Below are 13,119 nucleotides of genomic sequence, written 5' to 3'. Positions count from 1 at the left end.
TAGATCTCAAAGCGCTTCACAAAGGGGACCACTATCATTATCTCCCTTTTCCAGAAAGCCTCTGACATGGGCCCTCGCCAAAGACTCTTGAGCAAACTAAGGAGCCATGGAGCTAAGGGAAGATCCTCTCCTGGATCGGTAACTGGTTAAAAGACAGGAAACAAAGAGTAGGGATGAATGGTCAGGTTTCACAGCGGAGAGAGGTAAATAGCAGGGCTCCTGGGGATCTGTACTGGGACCAGCGCTCTTCAACATATTCCTAAATGATCTGGAAAAAGGGGTAAACGATGAGGTGTCAGAGTTTGCAGATGATACTAAATGACTCAAGAGAGTTAAGTCCAAAGCTAACTGTGAAGTGTTCCAAAGGGATCTCACAAAACGGGGTGATTGGGCAACAAAATGGCAGATGGGATTCGGTGCTGATAAATGCAAAGTGATGCACATTGGGAAACATAATCTCAACTATACATGCAAAATGATGGGGTCTAAATTAGCTGTTACCAGTCGAGAAAGCGATCTTGCAGTCATTACGGAGATTCTCTGAAAACATCTGCTCAGTGCGCAGCGGCAGTCAAAGAAGCAAACAGAATGTTAGGAACCATTAGGAAAGGGATAGATACTAAGACAGAAAATATCATGATGTCGCTCTACAAACTATGGTACACCCACATCTTGAGTCTTGTGTGCAGTTCTGGTCACCCCATCTCACAAAAGGTGTATTAGAATTGGAAAAAGTACAGAGGAGGGCAACAAAAAATGATTAGGGATCTGGAATAGCTTCCGTATGAGGAAAGATTAAAAAGACTGGGATTATTCAGCTTAGAAGAGAGATGACTGAGCGGGGAAACGATAGAGGTTTATAAAATTATGACTGGTGTGGAGAAGGTGACTAAAGAAGTGTTATTTACCCCTTCACATAACACAAGAACCAGGGGTTACCCAATGAAATTAATAAGCAGCAGATTTAAAACAAACATAAGGAAGTACTTCTTCACCCAGTGCACAGTCAACCTGTGGAACTCATTGCCAGGGGATGTTGTGAAGGCCAAAAAAGAATTAGATAAATTCCTAGAGGATAGGTCCATCAATAGCTATTACCCAAGATGGTCAGGGATGCAAATCTTTGACTACCAGAAGCTGGAATTGGATGACAGGGGATGGATCACTCAATAACTGTCTTGTTCAGTTCATTCTCTCTGAAGCACCTGGCAAAGGCCACAGTTGGAAGACAGGACACTGGGCTGGATGGACCATTGGTCTGACCCAGCATGGCCATTCTTATATTTTTATGTAGATGGGGAAACTGAGTCACAGAGTGGGGAAGTGACTTTGCTTAAGGTCACCCAACAGGCCAGTGACAGAGCAGGGACTAGAACCCACGTCTCCTGAGTCCCAGTCCAGTGCTGCGCAGGACTTACAAAAACACATTTATTTTGCCACTCAGTAGATGAAAACTCATCGCAGGTGAAGAGAGGGCCAACAGTACTGTAGGGAGTGTGTATCGACTGGAGTAAGCACCAGCTCCTCTCTGAACCCCACCCTGCTGCCAGTCACATGCCCAGTCCCATGGCCTCTGGAAGAGGTGAGGTGTGGGTGAGATTTTATGATGCAGAGATACAACAGGACCTAACAAGACCACGCCACTTTCTAATGGATGCTGCAGTCCGTGCAAGAGGCATGTAGGTTCCAGGTGGGAACCTTAGGAGAGAGTCCTGGGAGAGAGTCCTGGTTGTCTCTCAAGCAAGAATGGGAGGAATAGGGTGAATAAAGCAGGTAAAAGGCCCGTGCTCTTGGGGGGCGGAGGGACGGGACTGTCTTTCGGTCTTTTCATTTTGGAATGAATGATTGCATGGAGCCGGGCATCGCTGATGGTCTGGCTCTGGTAACTGAGTGCGGACAGGTGCCGTGTTCGAATCCCTTCCCCTCCGCACACGCAGCTCTGCCAATGCACCTCACCCGCGGCACCGCCTGCTGTTCCGGTTCTGGAGCCCAGACGGCTCTGGTGATGCCCCTCACTCCTAGCACCATCTGCCGTTCTGCCCTGCATCTCTCCCTCCACCCCACCCCCTGGTCTGCGAATGCCCCTCAGTCCTGGCCCGCAGCCCCCTTGCTGTGCCAGGACTCCCCCTCACCCGAGCAGACTCGCTGAGGTGGGGGGAGAGACCGGCAAATTCAGTTCATTAGTGCCCCCAGCAGGGTTCGGGTTCTCATTCATCCTGCCAAGCTCGCAGCCTCCTTCCCAGCCCCAGGGCCTGCTGGAGCAGTGCAAGGGCAGGACACAATCCAGCCCTGTTACCAAAGGCCTGCTGGCCTAGAGTCAGTCCCGAGGCCTGATGGGGGGCACGCCCTGATGCTCATCCTACTGCATGCTGGGAGGACATAAGCTCTCAGCCAATCCGGAAGCAGCAGATGCCCTCGCCCTCCACCCCCTTTTGGGATGCTGCCATTTCCAGCTATGCCCCACTCACCTCCTTCCCCTTCTGCTGCTGCCCACCCCATTGCTCGGGCTTCAGCTGCCCGTCCCTCTTAGCCACAAGGCCTACAGGGCACCCCCTGGCCTGACTGGAGCGGGGGCTGGTCCAGCTAGTGGCCCAGGGCAGAGCCTGCACTTACCACAGCAGAGAGCAGCGCAGGAATCCACCGAGCCCAGCTGCTCCCCTGCCTTGCCCAGGTTTAGGCCCCATGCAGGAGCCGCTTCTCTTCCTGAGCTATGAGTTCAGAGGCTTCTGCTGGCGCGCGCAGGGTCACGCCAGACACCCGAAGTCACCAGGTGCAGCTGCCAAATCTCCCCGGGGCCCTTTTAGCGAACCGGTTGGCAGGAGGGCAGCATTGCCAGCAATCCCCGGGTGAGCCCTGCCGAAGCAGGAGGAACCGGGACCGCCGGGGACATGACAGCAGCTCAGTGCCTGGAACGCCGGTGTCCCAAAGGACCCTCCGTGCCTCTGCTACAGATCTAGGTGCGGTTTTCAAACGGCTTTGCTGAAGTCCCCTGAAGCAGAGGAAGCACCTGCGTTGGAAAGGATGGTAACGCGATGGGGAGCTCACAAAGGGCTCAGGGGGTGCCCGGGCCCTTGAGAGGTGATTCGTGCCTTCCCATCGCCCGGCCCGGCCCAGACACGGACAGATGATTCCTTAGCGCGGGCGGCCGCCTTTGGTTGGAATCCTGTGCGGCGACTGCAGCGCGTGTAGACGAACCTGAGCGTGTAGACGTAATGAAAGCAGCGAAGCCGCGGCCGGACAACCCCGCCCAGGACCCTGGGTACGTGCTCGAGCGGCCAGCCTGTGGTGCTGAGGGGCCATTGCTGTTTTCATGGGCTACGTCCACACGTGCTGCAGCGTAGCCAGACCCACAGTCACAGCTCTGAGCGTGGAGGAAAGGGGGCTTTGTGCCCTGAGGTTTCTAGGCTGGTCAGGGGCCGAAATAGCCCTAACTTATGGCAGCACCGCCGGCGGGCAGCACTGCTGTCTGGAACAGGCCTGTGCCCTGCACTAGAGTTTGTGAGAGGGTCACAAACCAGCCAGCCTCTGTATGCCACCGTGACAGCACTGAGCGGCTGCGGAAGGGGAGAGCCTCTCTCCTTTCATCGCTAGCCCAGAGCTGAAACGCAGCAAGCCCCAGAAGTTCCCTCGCTACCGTACGTCCAGGAGAACACATCCCCCTGTGTGCCGAGCTGGGACTGGGGCAGGCGGGGACAGAGGGCTCAGGGAATGTGTGGTGGGATATACAGTTTGCTGCACCTAGCTCTGTTCCACCCCAGATCAATTATCCAACGTGGGTGGATTTGGGGTCGTGGCCCACTCCTTAAAGGACAGGCATCCGTAACACCACACACACACACACACACACACACACACACTTTGTCGGTAAGCTCGGCACAGAAGCCAAGCACTGAACAGATCATGGCAGCTGATCTCCTGGAGATGGTCAGGGTTGTTATTCTTGTTTAGCTCTTTTCATCAAATGATCTCCAAGGGCTTTACAAAGGAGGTCAGGGTCAGGGGAAACTGAGGCATGCCGACTTGCCCAGGGTCATGCAGCAGGCCAGTGGCTGAGCTGGGAACTGAACCCATGTCTTCTGAGTCTCAGGCCGGCGCTCTACCCCTGGGGTCACGCTGCGGTGCATGGCTGTGGGAGAGCTTGCCCATGCTGTCCCTGCCCTGCGGATAAGGGGGAGCTATAACGCAGTCTGTACTACGGAGACACCAGCAGAGGCGGCACTGCTCTCCCCTCCTGCTGACCCACACTGGGGGCCAGTCGCTAATTACACACAGGTAATTACAGACCAGGCTGCATCAGAGGCGCGGCCCGAGTCCAGAGCAGCGATGCTCAGCGCCTGCACCGAACCGCTCAAGCTCAGGGGGGAATCTCCGCGCCAGACACAGACAGGATCTTTCCCCCCCACTCAGTTCCGGTGCATCCAAGCCCTCCGACGGCATGACACGAACACGATCAATTCTACAATGCGTGGAGCTACATGCAGCCCCCGTCTGGCTGCCACTCTAGGCTTCACGCCCCAGCTCCTGGTAACAGCCTGTCCAAACAAGGACTAACCTTCAATACCTGTCTCAGCCGTGTTATCACAGAGCAAGCTGTAAAAACGCCGGGGGCCGGGTTCTCTCCCCCAATCAGAGCCAGCGTTTCCCAAAAGCTCAGCACATCGGGTGCCCCAGGGTGCTGGGTTCTTGGGAGAATCGGTCTCTTATTTAGGTGCATAAACAGCAACTGAGCTCGGCGGAAGATTTGGGCGCTGAGCCCTTGGCAATCTGGCATACGTATCTAAACCCACCGTCTCCACGGCTTGCGCCAGGCTCCCAGCCTCACGCTGGGGCTGCCCGTGGCAGGAGGGCTATTGGGCTGGTTAATAAAAACAGGGGGCCAGAAACGCCTCCCTAAGTGGCAGCCTGGGGCTCGTCGCTGGGGCGGGGGGCTGCGGTGAAAGGTTTGGCCGGTGTGATCTATTTCTCGAGGTTTCCCCTGCACCCACAGGGAGGGAAGAAGTGCTCTGGAGGGAGGAAGCCCAGAGCCAAGGAGGCCCCGAGCAGGGTGTTTAGGGCCCGCAGAGTCCAGGTGTGCAACGGGCACTGGTGCTGACCCCCGCGGGCCAGGTAGGGAGCAGGGGGGCTTGGCTCTCAGCTTCCACCCTTCGCCAGCCCCTACTCACAGCCCCAACCCAAGTGAAGGTTGGAGAGAACTGGGCTGGGGTCTCCCCTCCTCTCGCATGTTCCAGCTAGCCCCCTGGAAGACAGATCCATTGTGGGGGGGCTCCATGGCCCTGGTTCCTCATAGAGAGGATAAATACACCCCCGCTGCATGCCCATTAGCCCCCACCAGAGATCAAATCCCCCCCATGCCTCCAGCTCCTCACACAGGTAAATCTGCTCCCAATGCTTGTCCCCTAACCCACCCCTGAGGTCAAATTCCCACCCCCCCTGTGTCCCCTTGAGAGAGGCTGTGCGTTCACAACCCTGGGAGAGCCTGGGGAAAGCCTACTGCTGCTGGCAAGACCCCCACCGAGCCCACCAGCCCTTTTATGCATGAGGTGACTTCACTGCCAGACCCCACCGCCAGGCCTGGGTTAGAGTTCACAGAGCCCCTTGAAAGGCGGAGACGGGGGGGGAAAACGGTGCCCCTTACCTGATCCCGGATCCTGTCCTGCTGGCCTCGGATGGCCAGGGCGTGCTGCGGGTACTTGTTCTTCAGGTGGTCCATGAAGGCGTCTCGCTTGCGGTCCATCTCGGCCTTCTGGAGCCCAGTCAGGGCCTCCAGGCTCTGGGCGGCGATCACCGTGTGCCGGCGTTCCGAGGTGTGCACCAGCCCCACGTTGGAGAAGCGCCGGGTCCCGTTCCCCAGGGTCCTGTATTCCCGCGGGTACTCCGCATCGTCTGCCGAGATCATGTGTGTGCTAGTCCTCTCGGGATCTACACGGGGTGGGGGAAGGGGAGAGAGCAGAGCTGGGGTCAGGGACCTTCCCGCCAGCCCTCGGCCTGATGCCTCGGCCGTTGGGGTGACCGTCGAGAGGGGCCAGGGCGGGGCGGGAAATCCAGCAGTTACTGTTCTGTCATGGAGCTGCCTGGTCGGGGCTGGCAGCCAGGAACTGAAGGGAGGGGCTGATAGCACTGGCTGGCCGGGGGCAGGGTCCACGTTCCAGATCCTCCATCCAGGCCCCCCAGCCAGGCCCTGCTCGTTCAGCCCTGGGGTGCCCCTGGCTGGCGGCCGTACAATGCCCAGGGGATGGGGACTAGGGGCCTGGCTCTCCGTTACCCTGCACAGGTACGCTGTGACCTCACTGCTAGTTTTAGCACGCTAGCTCGAGACGAGCTAGCGTGGGTCTCTACCCAGGCTGGGAAGCAGACTCCCAGCTGCAGTGTAAACTGTGTGGCAATGTTCATTGCTACCCAAGGGGCGGGGCATGGGCAAGGCAGGCAACCACCGGACTTCATTCACGTGGCAGCCCCGTTCTCCAGAGGTGAACTGCCGATGCCTGAAGCCTGAGTCCCACCTTGCTCAGCCCTCCTAGCTGGCCCCAGCTAACAGCAGAGCGACCCCACCCACAGCTGCTGAATAGAGACAGAGGGGCACTACGGGCAAATACTCTGAACAGGCTGCTCCAGCCTGGGTTCTTGGCCATGCAATGCACCCCGGCTTCTGGTACCACCTCGGTTTGGTGACCAGGAGACAGAGCAATCCACTAATTGGATTCTCAGACAGGTCAGATTTAAAGGGGCGCTGTCCAGTGGTCGCAACTGGGGAGGGGGGGGGGTGTCACACCTGATGAGGAGGTATTGGCCGCTTTGTAAATCTCTCAAAATGGGTTGGGTCCTTTTGCTGCTCCGCTGCCAGGCAGCAAATGACATCAACAAAATACCGAGGGGCCCCAGTGAGCCGCCCAGCAGGTGGGGAATTCAACTCCCTCCTTCATCTCTGCCAGGCTGGGGAATCAGGGCTCGCCCCCTGCAACCGGGGCCTAGGGCAGGTTCTCCAAAGAGCCCAGTCCCCAAGGTGGGAGGAGGGGGCAAAGGTTGGGGGGGGGCAGGGACAAGTGACTCAGGGAGGAGATTATCTAAGCTTCTAAGTGGGATGTGTTTTAAGCCAGCAATGGAGGTGAGTTCTAAACCTGTGGTGAAAGCGTCTGACAGCGTCTCTTTAAATCGCCTCTTGGATAAAAGCCACATGAAAAGTCCTGGGCTTGTCCTCGGTGACCAGACGCCAGCAACAGCCCCCCCGCCCCCAAGGCATTGTCCCTTTCCCACCTACGCTCCCCCCCTCTCTGCTACTCATTCGGCCCCCAAAAGAGGGCTTGGTGTCTGAGGTGCAAACAGAGGGTGGGTGGATTTCAGGCTCTGGAGAAGGGGGCAGGGTCGGGGGGGGATTCTGGCCTGGGGGGGAGGAAAGAGGGTCAGGGGCTGCAATCAGGGTTTTGTCCTGGGACAGATTGCAGCAGAGGGGAGGGGAGAGGGGAGGCCGAAGGCTGCAGGGCCGCCGGCCCGGCGCAGCGACAGACGTGGACAGAGGGGGACAGGACAGGGGAACCACAGAGACCACAACGTTCAAAATAAAAAGCTAACACTCGACTTGAAACCAAAAACAGTCAGAGACCCATGACGGACGAGGGCCCGAACGCTGCTCCGGAGCAGAGACACACAGAAGGACACAGACAAACGGACATACCAAAAAGAAAATGAAATGCAGGGCAGTGCATGGGGGAGGGAGGGGGACTCCGCCGGCACCGCTCTGAGGCTAAGGTCCAGCTGGTGAAAGCAACGCGCTCCCCACCCGGCGACAGGTGCCTCTTCTCACTTCCCCAGGCGCACGCTTCCTGCAGAGAGACGCCGCTGCGCTGGCACACCAAGGCCCAGGGAGACCCCTTTCTCAGCCAGCTCCCTGCTCCGGCCTCACCCCCTACACCTCTAAGACCGGCCTCTGCAGGCTGAGCTGGGAAAGCATTCCCCTCCGAGATCCCCTGGAGCGCTCAGCCCCCACAAACACGAGACCCTGAGAACACAGCTCTCCCAGATGGAGCCCCAGCCCTACGGTGCTTTGAGTGACCGAGATGGATAGCGATGGATTGTTACCGGTGCCTTGGGGTTAAAAAACACTTCAAAACAAGGTGACTGTAGCCCGCGATAAAATCACAGACAAGAGAGGAAGGATAGTCTTGTGCTTAAGGCTCTTGGCTGAGACAGCCGGACAGAGGGCTGAAGGAGAATCTCCACCAGCTGTTAACAGTATAGTGCCTATAACACATAGGCAAGCAGTGATTCTCACCACTAGGGGGCAGTGTTTGCATTGCAATAAGTACATTGGTCTTGGGTATTTATATGGGCCCATTACCGCAGTATGTGAGCCTCTCACAATCCATAGCGTATTCATCCTGTGAGGTAGAGAAGTGCTGATATATCCATTTTAGGGATGGCAAACTGAGGCACACAGCTGTTAAGTGACTTGCCCAAAGTCACGCAGGAAATTATACCCCGAGTCTCCAGCTAATGCCTTAACCATCAGCCCAGCCTTCCTTCGTCTTTGGCTAATAGACTGATATTTCTATAGCCATTTCTACCCAGAGAGCTCCAAACATCAAAGCACTTCATGACACCCCAGTAAGGGAGGGAAGGATAAATTAACTCTGTTTTCATAAATGGGGAAACCGAGGCACAGGACGCAAAGTAACTGGCCCAAGGTTCCCCAGGCAGAGAGTAGGCAACCGAATTCAGCTTTCCTGGCCCAGTGTTTGGGACCCCTGGACCACGCGTTATTTCTGTGTCAATCGCCCCATCAGTCAATGGTCATTTGCAGAGTGCATTTGTCCCTCTTTTTGCAAAGGAGGAGGATCCCATGGGGGTGGGGGACCAGCAATCACACAGAAAGTAAGGGGGGGGGAGGCAGCTTGCCGGTTTGCAGCCATGGGTAATTCATTGGCTGCACATTGTGATTTTAATTTCCAGTGAGTTGTGCCGAGCCTACTACACAACGCGAGTGGTAATTAATGACTGGAACTCCCTGCGTGCGGAGATCGCCTGGAGCTTTTCTGGGGCTTGAAAGGGGAGGGCAGCTTAGGGTCTGTCTCCCCTCAGCGAATTCCAGAATGTCTGTTAAATCCCCAGAGGACACATCCAGGCAGCAAGTCTGGGCTGCAGCAGGGTCCCTCTGACAGCCTTTCACCCTGGCCTCCTTGTGGCTCGCTCAACTGGGCCGCTGGAAAATGGTCAGGGGAACGGCCTTCTCTGGAGCTGTCTGTGCCAGGCTGGGGCTAGGACCGACACCCGGCTGCTCAGGAGAGAGATTCGGAAAAGCCAGCCCAGCTGCCCAGCTAGCCTGGCCTTGAAAAGCCAAGGGTCACCTGGCAGGCTGGTGCCTGATCTAACGGCTGGTGACAGCACCTCCGAGCCAAGGCAGCCGGGAGACGCTCTGGCCTCTGACACGCTCCAGAGGGAAAGTCCAGCAGGGACTCCAGCCTCTGGGAGAATCTGCCTCCAGCTCCGCATCTCCTGCGTGGAACCAGGCGGAGAATGGAGTTACCGGGCTGGGATTCGGCCAGGTCAGGGCCCTGACTCCCAGCTACGAGACCGAGCACCCCAGGTTCCTCCGGCGTGGCAGATTTTCAAGCTCCGGGAGGTCTTGACCGAGAGAACCATGGGATCTTTCATGATCTCATGTCAAAGCCTTGCTTTACCGCTTCCAGTAAAGGACTACACGCCCCCCCCACACACACACACACTGTGTGTGTGTGTGGGGGGGGCATGTAGTCCTTTACTGGAAGTGGTAGGCCGGGCATTGGCGCAGTACTGATGCAACACCAATGATCATGAGCTCCCCGTGTTGTTCCACTGCCCGCTCCTACAGTGAACGTGTCATAGAATCATAGAATCTCAGGGTTAGAAGAGACCTCAGGAGGTCATCTAGTCCAACCCCCTGCTCAAAGCAGGACCAATCCCCAACTAAATCATCCCAGCCAGGGCTTTGTCAAGCCTGACCTTAAACACCTCCAAGGAAGGAGATTCCACCACCTCCCTAGGGAACCCATTCCAGTGCTTCACCATCCTCCTAGTGAAAAAGTGTTTCCTAATATCCAACCAAAACCTCCCCCACTGCAACTTGAGACCATTGCTCCTTGTTCTGTCATCTGCCACCACTGAGAACAGCCGAGCTCCATCCTCTTTGGAACCCCCCTTCAGGTAGTTGGAAGCAGTTATCAAATCCCCCCTCATTCCTCTCTTCTGCAGACTAAACAATCCCAGTTCCCTCAGCCTCTCCTCGTAAATCATGTGCCCCAGCTCCCTGACCCTTCTCTGGACTCTTGCCTTGCCATTCCGTGATGTAACCCACGGGAGGCGCGGCGCCAGCCAACCAGCATCCCTGCGTGGGGCCATTCCCAGCTGGACCAGAGGCAGCCCTGGGAGGATTAGCCGGGCTGTCCAGGCATCCCCAACTCTGTCCACTCCACGGGCAGCCGGCCTTTGGGGCGTGTCACACTGATGCAGGGGGCAATGCAGTGAGTGGAGGTCTCTGATTGCTGCTCCCCGTTCATTAGACACCGCCGTCCCATTCTGTGCAGCAGTGCCCAGCCCGGAGCTACTAGTGCTCATCAGACCGGCCCCTCTGCTGTGCCTGGGATCTCAAAGGGCTTTGCAGACAATGCCGCTAAACTCACAGCGCCCCTGGGGCGCGGGTACCTATTCTCAGCCCATCCTCAGGTGGGGAAACAGGCAGGGAAAGACGGGGTGACTTCCCTAGGGTCACAGAGCAAATCAGCAGCCAGACCGGGAGCAGAACCCAGGAGTCCAGGCTCCCTGTCGTCAACCTGTATTGTAGAAGTTAGAGAGGGAGGAGGCCTATTAAGCTGCCTGATTCCGCGCTGGACTAGGCCCTACAATAAACAATCAAAGCCCGGGTCAGAGAAACGCAGAGCCTGGATCCTGCAGTGTGGGGAGATGCTGCAGCATTGCAAAGAGTGCACTGCTAGCAGGGAGCGGCTGACGACAGCCTCCTAGGGAGATACCAGGGAAAGGTGGCCAACCTTACAGGATAAATAAATGTGTTAGTCTCTAAGGTGCCACAAGTACTCCTGTTCTTTTTGCGGCTACAGACTAACACGGCTGCTACTCTGAAACCTTACAGGATAATCACTTGTCAGTCCCAGCAGGCACTTCCACTACAAAGTCCTTTCTAAACCCGACCTAATTCGTCCCCACACTGCCCCATGGCAGGGGGAGGTTCTCCCTCTGTCTCACAGATAGGGAAACTGAGGCACAGAGCGGGGCAGCAACTTGCCCGAGGCTGCACAGCAAGTCACCGGCGTCATCGGGACGAGAAGCCAGGTGTCCTAGCCTTCCTCTCCAGCCACTCCAGCACGCAGCCTCCATACCGAGACCCGCTTGCATGGCTGAAGCAGGAGCGTGCGAAAGCGCACCCGCAGCGTGCGAGAGAGCCCACGATCGTGCAAGAGCAGCCAAGCCGCTCCGGAGGCAACACTGCCGTTTCTGCCAAGAAACCCTCTCCCCTTCCTTGGGCGGTTGGGGGGGTTGGGGGAGGAGGCAATGGGATTGCAATGGGGCTGCAGCCTGCCCTGAGCTTGCCTCCTTTGACTCGTGCTACAGTCCGGGACGCCGCTCCCTGCTTGGGAGTTCAGCAGCAGCCCTAGGAACGGCACCGTGCCAATCTCCCGCCCACCGATCGCCAGCGCATCAGCATGCAGCTCCCGGCTCCCTAATTACACGCTCTGCTGGTGGAACGCGCCAGCTTGCTGGCTCTCTCCCCATTGCTAAAAAGAGTGATTTAAAAAGCCCTGCACGATCCGCAGGCGGGGCAGAGCCAGGCTGCTCAGGGCTGGGGGGCCCCGCTGCTCGGCAGGCCTTCCCCCACCCCGGCTCCCTGCAGAACCGCCCGTGCACAAGGGCTCTCGCTGGGGGTCCGGCTGGAACCGAAGGGAAAGGTCTGTCGGTGCCATTAACCCCAGGAGCCACACGCTGGTACCCACCAGCGCGGCAGTTAGAGGAGCAGCCCCGGGCGAACAGTTCTGGCAGGTAATCCCCCCTCCGGATCCCAGCTCCCCTTGTCTCCAAAGACAGAGGATGACGAGCAAGTGGAGGGGGCAGTACCCCCGCAGGCATCAGATCCTGGGCGCCATCTCCAGGCCAAGCTTTGCCATGCCCCCCATATTATTCCCGCCCCCCCATCTTTTTCCCCATGGCCAAAGCTGCTTGCAGAGGCCTGTGGCTGTCCCGCTTTGGGTGGGGAGCCTTGCAGCTCTCCCAGACTAAACGAGGTCAGGCTGAGTTTGTATGTGGATGGGAGACCCCCAGGGCCTGGCTGTGAGAAAGGAGCTAACCCACATGTGGTCTTTCACGATCCCTTAAGAACAAGGGTGTTACCCGGGTTTCCTGGCCAAAGTGAAACTGGGGTAATTACATTCCACTGACCTAAATCCTCCCCGCCCAGCAGAATTTCTCTTTTCTTCCTTTCAAGCTCATGCATCCTACGGCCGTGAGATGTTCCAAACAGCTGCCATGCTCCACCCTAGAGGTGGTTGCATGTCAGCGAGTGGGGAAAGCGATTGATTAGTTTGTCAGCTGCTTCCTGAAGCAGACCCCAAGTTAGGTCCTGGAGGTGGGATAAGTGGGAGCATAGCAGGGAAGGGGGGTGCTGCCGCTAATGGGTGCGCCACGAGGTCGGCCCAGTTGATGGTTGTATAAGCCTGAATGGAGGGAAATGGTACCTCCAGCTCTGAAACCACCTCTGCTGCTCAGCCACTGGACCCATCCTCTCCCACCCAGCAGCCAACACCTCTCAACTGCCTGCCAAGCCCTTTGGGTGATGGTGCCCTGCCCCGGCCTGGTCCTGCTGGCTGCAGGGCCAACTCGAGGCAGCGCATCCCACGACCCTGAGAATAATTAAGCAAAAATGTTTAAGGAGAGAATGTTTCTCCTTGGCGCAGACAGCCCAGGGCTCCAGTGCACGGGCATGGGCTGCAACGGGCCTGGAGTCCAGGCGTCCCATGCAGCACCAGACTGCTGCGGCGGCCGGAAGCTGGGCAGGGGGGCTGCCTTTGCAACCTGTCTGTACAGCGCCTAGCGCAATGGGGCCCTGCTCAGCGTTCCTCCGGGCTTCCCTACCAGCCGTGA

General features: G+C 57.5%; 1 protein-coding gene across 15 annotated transcripts in view; it reads right to left on the bottom strand.

The window, feature by feature from the left end:
• SRCIN1 (SRC kinase signaling inhibitor 1) overlaps nt 1-13,119 on the bottom strand; it is a 183,998-nt gene that overhangs the window by 90,437 nt on the left and 80,442 nt on the right. For all 15 annotated transcript variants that reach the window (XM_024100746.3, XM_042844553.2, XM_042844552.2 and 12 more), the window contains one exon: nt 5,636-5,919. In XM_024100746.3, coding sequence (XP_023956514.1) covers nt 5,636-5,896 — 261 coding nt within the window. In that variant the 5' untranslated portion in view covers nt 5,897-5,919. The remainder of the gene's footprint in view (nt 1-5,635; nt 5,920-13,119) is intronic.

Source organism: Chrysemys picta, chromosome 24 (genome assembly GCF_011386835.1).
Source record: "Chrysemys picta bellii isolate R12L10 chromosome 24, ASM1138683v2, whole genome shotgun sequence".
NCBI lineage: Eukaryota > Metazoa > Chordata > Testudines > Emydidae > Chrysemys > Chrysemys picta.
The sequence above is the reverse complement of the archived record's forward strand: the minus strand, read 5'-3'. Positions and strand labels throughout refer to the sequence as shown.